A 13823-nucleotide genomic window follows, 5' to 3' on the forward strand; every position below is an offset into this window, starting at 1 on the left:
TACTTCCGCACCACCCTAACTTTTCCAGCTATTCTTATTTATTTTTATTTTATTATTTTTGTTTTGTTTTATTTTATTATTATTATTATTATTATTTTATTTATTTATTTTTTTATTATTTTATTTTTTTTATTATTTTTTTTTATTTATTTATTTTTTTTTTATTATTATTATTTTTTTTATTCATTTATTTATTTATTTTTTATTATTATTATTTTTTTTTATTCATTTATTTATTTATTTTTTATTATTATTATTATTTTTTTTTATTCATTTATTTATTATTTTTTTTTTTTTCCGAACTTTGCCTATCCTGGAACTTTGTTCCGGTATAGACTAGCATGAAGGTAGTAGATCCTGGCCGCCTCCACGTGGCGGGGATGGGGGGTGGGAAGCTGTGACCAGGTGTTGCTGCTTCCCACTTGCTAAGAGCCAGGTACCGGCCGACTACATAACAACAGAACACATCATAACATTTACACACCCAACACACTACATACAAATGGCCGGTTCTGGCGTGAGCCTCAAAACAAGAAATAGAAGCGGCTAATGGGGGAAACCCTGGGGTCCGCCACAACAACACATGAATATCCCCTGAATATATATCCCCTGCACCGTGTGGACGGTCTGTGCAGTAGCACAGTGGTATCGTCACCGTCCTCCCCACACCGGATGGAAAAGGTCCGGGTTCGAGTCCCCTCGATGACGCGAGGAACTTTAGTGGGCTTTTTTCACTCCGTGGCTGAGTTAGTCAGTCTCAGGCGTAGATAACAAGTTTCCTCCCAAAAACTGCGGTTTTTTTCGTCCAGCAAACAGGCAAATCGACCACATGCAATTTCCAGACAAAATAAATATAGGTCGATCATGTAATCATTTACAGGGGACCCTAATATCATAATTTTATTGTTTTTGCACCATGTGGACGGCCGGGTACGTGTGCATTGTTTACCTGGGAAACTGATGGCGCCTGGATGCACAGTGGGACGAAACCAAGCCAGTGGCAGTGGTGTCATGCTTTGGGCGATGTTCTGCTGGGATACCCTGGGTCCAGTCATCATTGTACCGGGCACTGTAACGTCTACAACCTACCTAAACATCATTGTAAACAGATCGCGCCTAGGAACTATCCAGCGCTCTCTAATCCTACTGTTCTTACATGCCTGTCGCACTCTCAGCACCCATGCGTTCCAGGGCCTCACTGGATCCCTTCCCCAGGACCTGGAGATAGTTCGTCATGGGTTGCTCTACCAATTGGCTAAAGGAAGAGCAGTTACCTGTGCCCGTTTCGCCACTGACCCAGCAAATAACAGAAACACTGAAAAGAAAACTTAATGAACGCCTAACAGACACCTGGGAAGAAAGATGGCAGACCTCAACTAAAGGCGCTGTCACCAAAAGATTCCTCCCAGACATCAGGGCCTCTTACCCCCAAATACCTGGCTGGTTTTCACCGGGACTCTAGCTACCTACCTCCTCACTAGACATGGCTCCTTCCAGAAAAAACTACATGACTTCGGAATTACAGACACCCTGCTGCCACTGTGGAGAGGATCAGACGTGGGAGCACACTGCCCACAGTTGTGAAATCTACGAAGACTTAAAGAGGATCCTAATAACGAAACTACGCTCCAACTACCAAAACCAAGAACACCTCACCATAGAGAATGAAGAAATTTACCGAGCCCTCACTCAATTTGCAATGGACCTATTCACCAGGCAGAAAGCGCTACCATCACCATAGTATGCGAATCAATAGGTCAAAACAACCAAGGCTGCCAATTATTGCTGTGCATCGCTGAGCCATGGATGGTAACGACTTGGACCAACTTACACAAGACTTGATCAACAAATCATTAAGAGTACATAACCCAACTTGACCCCTCACATCTCAGTAGTCGACTGGTCTCCCCACTTGGTTTGGGCAACTCTAGCGGTGCAATCAAAGACAGGGTCCTCACAAACCTTGACAAATTCCTCATCATTGACTCCTGAACCAACTTCTCCCCGCCGGAAGTTACACATCTCATTACGAAGAGACCTAACATCAGTCCCTGGACTTGACCACCCTATCTTGGACTCCCAGTTTTGACCTCCCCACTATTCATTTACATGGACTACTGGACCAGCCTTCAGTCTGGATGCGACACAGACTCACCGAATGGAGTTCCAATGACGACACCTGGACAAGACCTTCCCGAACATGACCCATCCACCATAGCAGCACTCACGCTGCTGGATTTCCACTAAGTTGTCGGCTCCTACCGATTGGCCATGCAGGATATCTCTCTTTTTTTTGTGTGTGTGTGTGTGGGAGTGGTTTTTCGCCCTGCCTTGCCACCCCACTGTTCCCTCTGGTGAGGCACTGGGCATGGCGCACTGTAAGCAGGGGCCATCTTCCTTGTCGGCTCCTTCCTTCTGTTTCCTACTCTCCAGTCTTCTGCCTCTCCCCTTACTTTTCTCTTACACAACGGGGTTTTTTAAATTTTATATGCCCCGTAGCCGAGTGGGCAGGAGCGGGAGTGCAGTAGCACACGCTCTTTGAGTAGACCGGGGTTCAAGCCCCTGACTGCTGAATACGGTCGATCTGCCAACCCGCACTGGACCAGCGTGGCAGATTATGGTCCATTTCCCTCAGCATGAATTTTTGAGGAGGCTTCCACCCTGCAGTGGGTTGATAATGGCTGCACTTTACCTTTTTTTTTTTTTTTATGCCCCACAGGTCTAAATCGAAATACAGTACATCAAAATTATTGCCCGATCTATTTGGTCCTAGAACAAGTTATCAGCGAACAACCCTACGCTCTGTTAAAATTACAAAAAAAAAACAAACCAAACTATTATATTTAGGCCACTCGAATAATTAAATTCATCTGCCGTGCTGTGTGTCTTATGTCTGTTAATTTCGTGTGTTCTATGGTCGATTTGTCTATTTTTCTGGACGAAAAACCCGTTTCTTTGGGTGAAAACTTTGCCATGTATAAGTTATCATGGTAAAATATGCTTTGCAAACCACGCAAAGCACCAAAAATTTGAGAGAATTTTAGAATTTTGAGAGAAATACTTTAGACAACGTAACATGTACAGATTTGTCGCATTTGAAAACTGGCATTGTTTCTTGCAGAAGAAAGCCGCCGACATTTATTGTAAAACCTTTTGAATCATGATCAAATGAAGCCTGCTTAATGGTACCTGTAATTGTTATGACAACCGTCATGCCACGCCGGTTGGAAAAGACCTGAGTTCCAATCTCATCAATGACGCGATGAATTTGTAGAAGCGTTTTTCACAACATGGCCGAGTTAGTCGCTCTCAAGGCGAGTCGAGGAGTGCATTTTATTTTTACCTCAAAGAAACTGTGGTTTTCACCCAAAAAACATCAAAACCAACCGAAGAATAACTTTTTCATTTCCGAAATTCCTATAGCCTTAGTTGCATTGTACCGCACATAATGGAACTATTGAAAAACTATTTTCAGAAATAAATGCTCAGTTGTTAAATGAACGAAACTGTCTAGATATTTTAATCCAATGTTTGAAAACTAGGCACCTGCGAGGAAGCCAATTTTCAGATACTGTAATCTGCAGAAATGAAGTATTGGCGAGAGGACCAAGAAAGACGTCAAATACAGGAGGAGTACCAAGAAGTACTTTTGTGCCCCTTACTAATCTGGTTGCTCTTCTCTGCACCCTTTCCAATGGATCCACATCCCTCTTAAAAGTAGTCTTACAGACCTATATGCAGTATTCAAGATGTGGCGTAACAGTTGTCTCATACAACGGGATAATCACCTCTTTGCCCACTCTGACAAAATCCATGTATATCACTGACAGAAACCCACAACCTGTCTGCACTGGTCACAGAATTTCATGTCGGACTATACAATTATCCCGAGGTTCTTTTCCTTTTCCACTTTCTTGAATGTGGTACTACCCAATTGCTATGTTGTTCCGAGATTACTGCTCTCCATACGTAATACCTTGCATTTATCAAAGTTCAACCTCAGTTGCCACTTTTCAGCCCATCTCTCTGTTTCTCTGGGTCTTTTTGGAGTAGCATACCCTGATTCCTGTCATTAACCTCCGTTAATGAATAGAGAACAATACTGGGGCCCAGCAATGAACCCTGAGGGACTCCACTAATAACATTAGTCGAAGACGAGTAGTACCCATTAATAACCAGTCTTTCTCTTCTCCGACTCAACCATCCACAGCAGTGACTTATCCCTAATATCACTCTGCTCTAGTTTGTACAACAGTCTTTCATGTAGAACAGTATCAAAGCTTTACTGTAATCTAATCTAAGTATATGAGGTCAAAATCATTACTTGCATCCAGACCCCCTGCTAAAGCGTATTGGTCTTCGATCAGATTAGTCAGAAAGATCTTCCCTTAACAAATACGTGCTGTGGTTTCTTTATAACTCCATTTCTGTCAAGGAATGGAATTATAAGAAAACCACAGTTCATCACTTCTTTAAACATTGACTCCATTGTTTCTTCTGTATGTGTTAATCGTCTAACCTAATGCCTTATGCAAAGAAATGCGAAATTCCTTTTATGGAATCAGGCATTTCTGCAAATTACCAGAACCTGTTGTTGTAGTAGGGTTTAAGAAGCGTTAGCGACTAAGGCCATATTGCTCTGTGTATATTGTCTGTAAATGCGTGTATTCTGAGGTCGATTTTCTATTTGCTGAACGAAAACCTGAGTTTCTGGGAGAAAAAAAAAAAAAAGCATACTACCCCGCCCGAGACCGACTAACTCAGCCACGTTGTGAAAAAGCCCATAAAAATTCCTCACGTCATCGACCGGGCTCGAAATCAGATCTTTTCCATCTAATGTGTGGAGGACGGCGATCCTACCAACAGTGCTACCCACAAGGGGTGTGTGGTAGATGATTAAGGAATTTGATTCGACAGATTGCAGTGATTGCAGCCTTATTAAATTGAAATTGCAATTAGACGACGTCACACCTTCACTTTTAGATTGGATAATTGATTATATCTGTTGAAGACTATACCAAGCAGTCTATCAAGGTAATCTCTCGAGACAAATTAAATTTCATACTGCAGTGCTTCAGGGTTCGGTTTTGGAATCACTATTATTCAATATATATGAGATATGTCCATTTTCCCGAAATACTGTGGTAAGGTTATTTTTTTATGAAGAACGCAAGAGTGTCTTGCCAAACTCAGACTGTATAGTCTGAGTTTGGAAGTTACAGAAGGCCTGACTTTTTTTTTTTTTTTGTAACTGCACCTCAGTAAATAATTTTTTTTGTTGATATCGATAAATGTAAGGTCATCTTTTTCGGGTGACCATAGAGAAAATATAATTCTATGTGACCATAACGTAGAAAACCACATCATACGAAGACATAACTGAACTTCCGATATAAGAATAACTTATATCTAATGTTCTTTTGCATCACACGTCAGCCAAGTAATAAGCAAATATATAATATAATAATAAGCAAATAAGTAAAAATATATACACGTATCGAAGTTGTTGTTGTTGTTGTAATAGGGTTTTAGGAGCGTCGGAAACTAAGGCCATATTGCTCCGTGTATACAATCTGTAAATTGGGTGTGTTCTGTGTTCGATTTTCTGTTTGCTAGATGAAAAACCCGAGTTTCCGGGACAAAAAACCATGCTACCCTCGCCTGAGACCGACTAACTCAGCCACGTTGTGAAAAAGCCCCATAAAAATTCCTCACGTCATCGACGGAACCCGAACTCAGCTCCTTTCCTCCCCGGCGTGGAGAGAACGGCGATTCTACCAGATTAGATGATATCAAGTAAATGTTTCCACAAGAATCACTCAAAATTCAACCACATTCGGAATCACATTCAGAAGAAACACCAATGGAAGAAACAGTCTGCTTAATTCTTTGTTACCGTTACTGGAGGAATACAAAATCAATCCATTTATTACATACCCATGTTTATATTACAGCAAAAAATATTTATTTAGGCCCTATAAAAAGCATTTTTATGCAGTAGATCTAGAATTATGCAGTTCAATTGTCACTATTTTAAATACACAAAATTTCTTTTTGTATATAATATATAACATTCTTCTATATAATATACAAATTTGTACAAAATTATTTTTGGGGAAAATTAATTTTAATATAGTTTTCAGACAATGGCAATTAAAGTACATATGGAATTAATTATTCTTGTGTACGTTGATGAAATATGTTAAAATTGGCATACTTTTTGCACTCTGTATACCAGATTTTGATCCTGTTATCAATTTGAGGCCGAAAATAAATAACATAAAAAGAGAAACCAGAAAAAAAAAAAAAAAAAACAGCCCTCGTGGGTAGGACAGTTGGTAGAATCACCATCCTCTCCACACTGGGCGGTAAAGATCCGAGTTCGAGTCCAGTCGACGATGGGAGAAATCTTGAGGGGCCTTTTTCACAAAGTGGCTGAGTTAGTTGGTCTCAGGCGAGGGTAGCATGGTTTTTTCTCCCGTAAATTCGGGTTTTTCATCCCGCAAACAGAAAATTGACTACAGAACACACTCAATTTACAGTTTTAGGAGCGTCGGCTTAGTTACTGACGCTCCTAAAACCCTATTAGAACAACAACAACAACAGCAATAGGACAAAACATTAAAAATGGAAGCATATGGATTATAATGTCATACAAATCAAGAAATGGATGTCAACGTTAGCTGTTCAAACTAAAGATTGTATGTGTTACACATCAATAGGTCGTATATAGTCTACCTCTACCAGAATATATCCTAGGTATATCTTAATTAACCCTCAAAAAGTCCCTAAGCTACACCCCAGTCAGTGGCATACTAGATGTGGGGTAACAAGGGTCAGTCGCCCCCGGCACAGCTCGAGGAAGGGGAATATGCACAGCACGCACAAGATGATGTGTAAATTTTGGCAGTAATGTACTTCTAGGGACTTATCCTGTACACCGATACATATAAAATAAATTGTCCTAACAAAAGTCATGGAATTAGTGTCCCTTGTCTTTTTATAGGACAGTGCACTTAGTTGCGTCTCTGGTCTCCAGTAAAAAAGCCGATAAAATATACGAATTAAAATGGATAATATTTCAAGCTTTTGGTAATGATGTGCTATTCTACTCTTATTAAGATCTATTATAGCCGAAATTCATATGGTTTTATGTAATGTATTAGGGTCTGTCTTCAGTATATTCGTTAAGCCTAAGTTATCCTAATAATTCCTCGCTGCTAACGATGTAAAATCATTCTTCGTTCAGGGTACGTGAATGAATAATCATTATGTTAATAGTTAAGTAAGCTAATGCCACTAACTAACACACAGCCACAAATGGCAAACAACACAAAGCCAACACCATTAGCATGACGCTGATGTATGTGGTATTCTGTCAACCATCTCACTGCCACTTTGCAGGATCCTTTGTTTAGTTTCTGGCAAGCAGCAAAGTTTCTCATCTACCTGTATTATTTTCGCCTTAGGAACAAGGTTAATGAACTGTCCAACAGAATACAATAAAATACCCGGTTGAGATAATCCTTACGACGTAAACACTTAATTAGAATGAACTTGTGGATCGCACTATACGCACAGTTGAAGGATTCCTAATGACCTGCACCGTATTAATTTGATGCTATTTGTGAAGCCAATCCGGGCTGGAACTGTTTCTTCCAGTTAGATCTGTCCCCACTAAATGTCGTCTAATTTAAAATGTAAACACCTCCGTAATGCAGCTTCAAAAATCTACAAATTCTTCTCATCATTATCATTTTTAAAACAAATTCTTTTACTGTATGTTTGAAAGATTAAACCCTCCAATTCTGTAAGCACTATGTGCATATGCCCGCGCACATTGTCCATGTAATTACAGAAAACTTTAGAATTACTCTGTATGCGCCTGTCATTGTCGATCCCACTACAGGAAACTGCAGCACTAAAGACATGCACCAACAATTCCCACTGTGAAAAACCTTGAGAAACTTGATGGGAAAAGATTGAGTTCTGTTAATGACTTTTCGCACCACTGATTTATTCAGTCACCTTGCGGAATCAGTATGGTAATTAGTTAGATTAAAAATGAAGAGCGCTGCAGAAAAAATTCTTCTCTTCTCTGAAAGAACCAGTTCGGAGAAATACCAAGCGAATCTTTCGTAATTAGTAAATAATATGACTCGAACTTGATCATGTTATTAGGTAAGAATGTGAAGAGAGGGATCAAACTTTGCCCTGATCGCAGGATTCGACTTGAATCAAATCCAGAGAACCTGAATCAAATTGAATCGACTTGAATCAAATTGAATCGACTTGAATCAAATTGAATCGACTTGAATCAAATCCTTTTTGAACATCGTTAGATCATTGCATCTTCTAATTTGATTTTTGGTAATCTGGTCTACCAAAAATCAGATTCGTTCAGATATATTAAGTTGAATTAAATAAATTTTATTCAAGAATGTGTTAAAGAATGTTGCACCCTCCATTGAAATTGTAGCTGGGCAATCTGAAAAAAATACTCGATCCAACAACGTAGGATGCGTCTTGTCGATTAGGGTCCCTTTGCTTTCCCAAATTCATATACAGTGCATGAAGTGTGAAAATGAAACAAGGTTGGTAAGTACAGCCCTCTTTGGCATCAAGCCATGCTGCTATTCGGGTATGAATGGGAGAAGAAAGTTGCTCATTGTCTACCAGGATCTCGGAGACATATCTGAAAGAGTTTATTATGGATACCAGACGATAATTATTCGCACCCCTTCTGAAAACTGTCGTCAGGTTGGCTAGTTTAAAAGAGTATAACGGTTTCTTTAAAATAGCTGCCGACGAGCAAATGTCTCTTTTACAATTAAGACAGCAATATTAGGACGATAGCTTTGCTGCCTTTGACAACTTTGGAGGACGGCGATTGTACTAATTGGGCTATCCTAGGAGGGCATCTGAGAAAGGAAATTATAAACACATTTTCATAAATCGTATAGATATTATTACAACCCAAGATATTACAGCTAAGTTTATGTACAGTTTAGCGTGGGGTGATACTGACACCCAGAACCATCGTGAAACACGCTTCCTAAGTCCTGATAGAATTATAGTAGAGAGAGAATTTCTATAGCGGATCAAAGTTATTTCACGACGCATCTATGTTACAATTCAGCCCCTTCTCATCAACCAATTACTTGTCTAAGAAACGCACTACTTACGTTAATAGTCAGTACCATGAATTATGTGAGTGAAAGGTATAAGGAATGAGAGAGAGAAAACTGAACATTCTGTAGAATTATGTGAGTGAAAGGTATAAGGAATGAGAGAGAGAAAACTGAACATTCTGTAGAATTTCCCTCCGCCATAAACTACAGTTATTTCATTTTGGATATTTTTCAGCGCTCTCAGATTTAAAAAGAATAGAAAAAATAAAACATCTTTTAAAAACACGATATATTAAAAAAAAAACAAAAGCGCTGAGTGCATCATTTTCACTGTCAAGATCCCAAAACTTTTCGTCATTCTGTTTGGCAAAGAGTGCAGGTGGGCGATGTCATACGTTGCCAAATGTCATAGTTTGCTATAAAAAGTGATATAATTTTATAAAATGAACAACATACCCACTTTGGCTGGCCATTTTTCAATGAGCAAATATCCGTTTATAAACCACGTTAAATGTTTATCAATGAAAATTGTAGAAGTTCACACCTCTGATTAGTTCTAACAGTAATATTAAGAGTTTACTATACCACATTATACTATAGTTGGAAAACGGCTAATTGCACAAAGCTGAAATTTAGAATGACTAATAATAAGAAAGAGTGATCTTTCTGCACAAATTTCAGTGAATTTCTTATGTTATCACATATTCTTAATAAGCGTTAATAATAACTGATATTTTACTAGTTTTAATTATTTGGGAAAAAAAGAACCCTTATAAAATTTATCAGCTTCAGAGTTGATATTTCAACAATAACCTGTTCCCAATTTCTGAAATTTTGTATATACCTTACTGCCCTCGTGGGTAGCACAGTTGGTATAATTTACACCCTCCCCACACCGGGCGGAAAAGAACTGAGAAATTCACTGAAATTTGTGCAATAAAGAGTTCTTCTTCTTCATGTCCCATGAGTTCGATGACGTGGGAAATTTTATTGGACTTTTTTACAAGGTGGCTGAGTCAATTGGTCTCATTGAGGGTAGCATGGTCCCCCACCCCCGTAAACTCGGGTTTTTCGTCAAGCAAAACAGAAAATCGACCACAGAACACACGCAATTTACAGGCAGTATACAGGGGACAATATGGCCTAAGTGGCTGACGCGCGAAAAGTCTACAACAGACAAACATACGTGTGCCCAATATGTTTCCCTTTATTATCCATGAGATATTTGATTCCATGAGTGACAGACAAATTGGCAACAACATGGATGTCATCTGGTGTTTTTTACCTCTGTTGAGTAAGTAGGGTTTTTAGGAGCATCAGCAACTAAGGCCATATTACATCTCATATAATGTATCTGCAAACTGCATATGTTCTGTGGTCGATTTTATGTTTGCTGGACGAAAAACCGGAGTTTTCGGGAGAAAAATGCTACCCTCGCCTGAGATCGATTAACTCAGCCACTTTGTTATAAAGGCCCATGAAAATTCTTGACGTCATCGACGGGACTCGAACTCAGGTTTATTTCAGAGGTTTTTACCTCTGTGACAATAGTACAGTACTGCCAAAGATATCCGAACGCCCTTGGGATTTGAGGAAAATGAACTGAGCTTGGCGACTGCCAATGGGATGCCACATTATAGTAAAGAACAAAACAAAGGCGGCTCAAGCTCACTTATGCTTTCCATCTACTCACTACACAGGATGAGTAGGGTGGATAAACCTAGTGAATGATCTTGAGCCTGCTATAGTTTTTCACCTTACTATAGCTATCAATCTGCTCGTGCTGTTGCGACACTCTATAGCCAGAAAACGTTCGGGAAGAATTTAGAAATCGACGTAAAAAATACCGGAGATGGCCCTCAGAAGAGTGGTATGTAGATCCCGTCAATTATCATCGAATACTGTAAACCAGGAGTTCAGGGAATTACTGATAATATTACAAGTGATTATTATATGCACTAAGTTGACTAATTTACAGTTCAATATGGGAAACTTCTACTTGTTTAATAATTAATTCAAAAATTAACAAATACAAACGTTTGAGTTTACCGTGAAAGTAATTAAATAAGTACAAGTTTTACGCTTATTAAATTACAACAGATAGTATATGTCGTAATTATAAATTAAAATTCAGATTTTTGTTTGTTTTAATTAAAAATAGCCATTTCGAGTATAGTATTATTGTATTCTGCGCAATACTAATATGACAAAGCGAGTAGCAACCATAGCTGTTGTTGCAGGAGCATCAGCAACTAAGGACATATTGCTCCGTGTATAGTGTTAGTAAATTGCGTGAGTTCTGAGGTCGATTTTCTATTTGATGGGCGAAAAATTGTAACTGGACTGGCAGATTAGCTGAGGATCTCTTTCATCTCGCCTAAGAGAGAGAGAGAGAGAGAGGTACAGCGCGTTGATCGCCAACCTCCAATAAGAAGCCGGCATCAAAAGGAGACAAAAAGCCGGACTTTCTGGGAGAAAAAACCATACTACCATAACCTGAGACCGACTAACTCAGCCACGTTGTGAAAAATAACCATAAAAATCCCTCACGTCATCGACGGGATTCGAACTTAGGTCTTTTACATCTGGTGTGGGGGGAAGGAGGGTGATCCTACCAACTGTATTACCCACGAGCGTACAACCATTGCATTTGTGTTCATCAGATATTTTGTCTTTAGGGAAAAAAAAAAAAAAAATCAGTTTTCTTTCTTTCTTTATTATTTTTTTCCATAAAAAATATTATAATGTAATTCTTTAATAAAAAATATTAAATATATTATATTTATTTATTATTTATTTTTTCATAAATAAAATATTATAATTCTATATCTTTTTCATGATTTATGAGAGGATTTTAGATGGTGTTTCGAGTGTAATTTTCGTGATTTGTAATGTATAGTTCCTTTATCCGCCAAGAGATGGCAATAGTGAAGTCGACACTTGAAAATATTCCTTAAATAAAATTTGAAATGCCATTTACAGTTAAAATTAAAACACTTATTCCGTTCAAAAAAATTTGAAATATTAGCAATGAATATATATATATATATATGTATATATTATATTTATTTATTTTAATTTTATCACAATGTAAATTCAATTGTAATAAATCTGAAAACGGTGTAACAAAATAAAGCTGAAATGTCAGCTGAATCGGTATGCAGTAAGGTCATAATAACCGATATTTATTTAATTGGAAAAATAGGTAATCAAATTATTATTATTTTTTTTTATATAGATGCCGATGCCACCAGAATTTATAAACTGCATTCGAACCGAGACGGATGCCACTGATGGCGACATCGTTACTTTCCAGATTAGAGTTGAAGGGGATCCAACTCCAGAAGTCACGTGGTACAGATGTGGAGAATTAATCTCCCATTTACCAGGGAGGAGAGAAATAATCACTCATGGAGACGGATGGCATGAACTCATTATCACCAACATTTTGGAGGAAGATGAAGGAGAATTCGAATGCAGAGCAGAAAACACCTACGGAAATGTGTCCTGTTTCGGTGAGCTGTATTACTACAGCGAAGGTAAGTAAGAATAGAACAGAGAGAGCGTGTTTGACTGTTTTTAAGTTGAAGTTGCTAGAGTTCGTCACTAGATGGCAGATTGCGCTCGCATACAGAAACTTGCGCGCAAGCTATTTTGAACATTGGTCAGTATTACAAGATGGTTCTCGAAATTAAATAGCCTAAAATTTGTATTTAATTAACTTAGATTTTAAGATGTTTATGATTGAAAGCTTAGGAGGCATTTTGTAATTTCTTATATGCATACCTTGTCATTTGATTTCTTAATAATGTACTGTACATCTTGAATTGGATTATGTGTTGATGTACGTAAAAAAAATGAATTTTATTAAGAAACATTACTGTTACATGTAAATTCAGAGTTGAAAGACGTCATGATAATGCATCATTATTTTATGTAAACACAAAAGTAGTAGCTGTAAACACAAAAATGTGTGTGCAACTGTATGTAGCTGTAAACACAAAAATAATTTTACTTTTTGGAATCTCTCATATTGTAGAAGTTTATCACTATTAAGTTAGAAGCTCCTACAGTGAGGGCGTCTGGTTATCAGTTGATGAAAGGGGTGTGGCGGGGTGTTGGGAAGGGGCAGTAATTATCCGGAACGGACCATTTCCTAAAATGGTCCGTTCGGGATCACTGCACTCACTGAAAATAAATAGCCAGGACAGACTCTAGGCAGTGCGCGAAATGCATCGACCCGGCCCACGCACCCGGCCCTCTGAAAGCAGACAGAGAGAGAGAGAGAGAGACTAAGTTTAAATTTCGAGGGCTGAACAATTTCATCTAACTTCCTGTTTTCAGATAAGCACACATTCTTTTATATAGTAAAAGAACTGTCTTTTGTATTTTAAATACAATACTCGAGTTTATAATCGTATAATGTTCTTATGTCTTAATGACATGAATTTATTTCATTTTATTTTTCTAAAAATAAACAATAAAAAAATCCTAACAAAAAGCCTTCGAATATTGTCCCTGTTCAGTTATTTGGTACTGAGCACAGACCTTAGAGCCGATCATGTAAATAATATACAGTACTTTCCTTTCAAAAATTTTAAAGTGCTGATTTTTCAAAGTAAAAAGGTGAGGCAACTCTTTGTGATTTGCTTCAAGATGAGAAGTATGATGCTTTTTCGTACATCAGTACCA

General features: G+C 38.2%; 1 protein-coding gene across 2 annotated transcripts in view; it reads left to right on the forward strand.

Annotated features, from left to right (window-relative positions):
- The window catches only part of LOC150082242 (protein Obscurin-like), an 865351-nt gene that overhangs the window by 8773 nt on the left and 842755 nt on the right, over positions 1–13823 (forward strand). For both annotated transcript variants that reach the window (XM_090379203.1, XM_090379204.1), the window contains exon 2: positions 12370–12670. In XM_090379203.1, coding sequence (XP_090235329.1) covers positions 12370–12670 — 301 coding nt within the window. The remainder of the gene's footprint in view (positions 1–12369; positions 12671–13823) is intronic.

The sequence above is a fragment of the Mastigoproctus giganteus genome, chromosome 8, assembly GCF_048544385.1.
Source record: "Mastigoproctus giganteus isolate SK-2022 chromosome 8, ASM4854438v1, whole genome shotgun sequence".
In the NCBI taxonomy this organism is placed as follows: Eukaryota; Metazoa; Arthropoda; class Arachnida; order Uropygi; family Thelyphonidae; genus Mastigoproctus; species Mastigoproctus giganteus.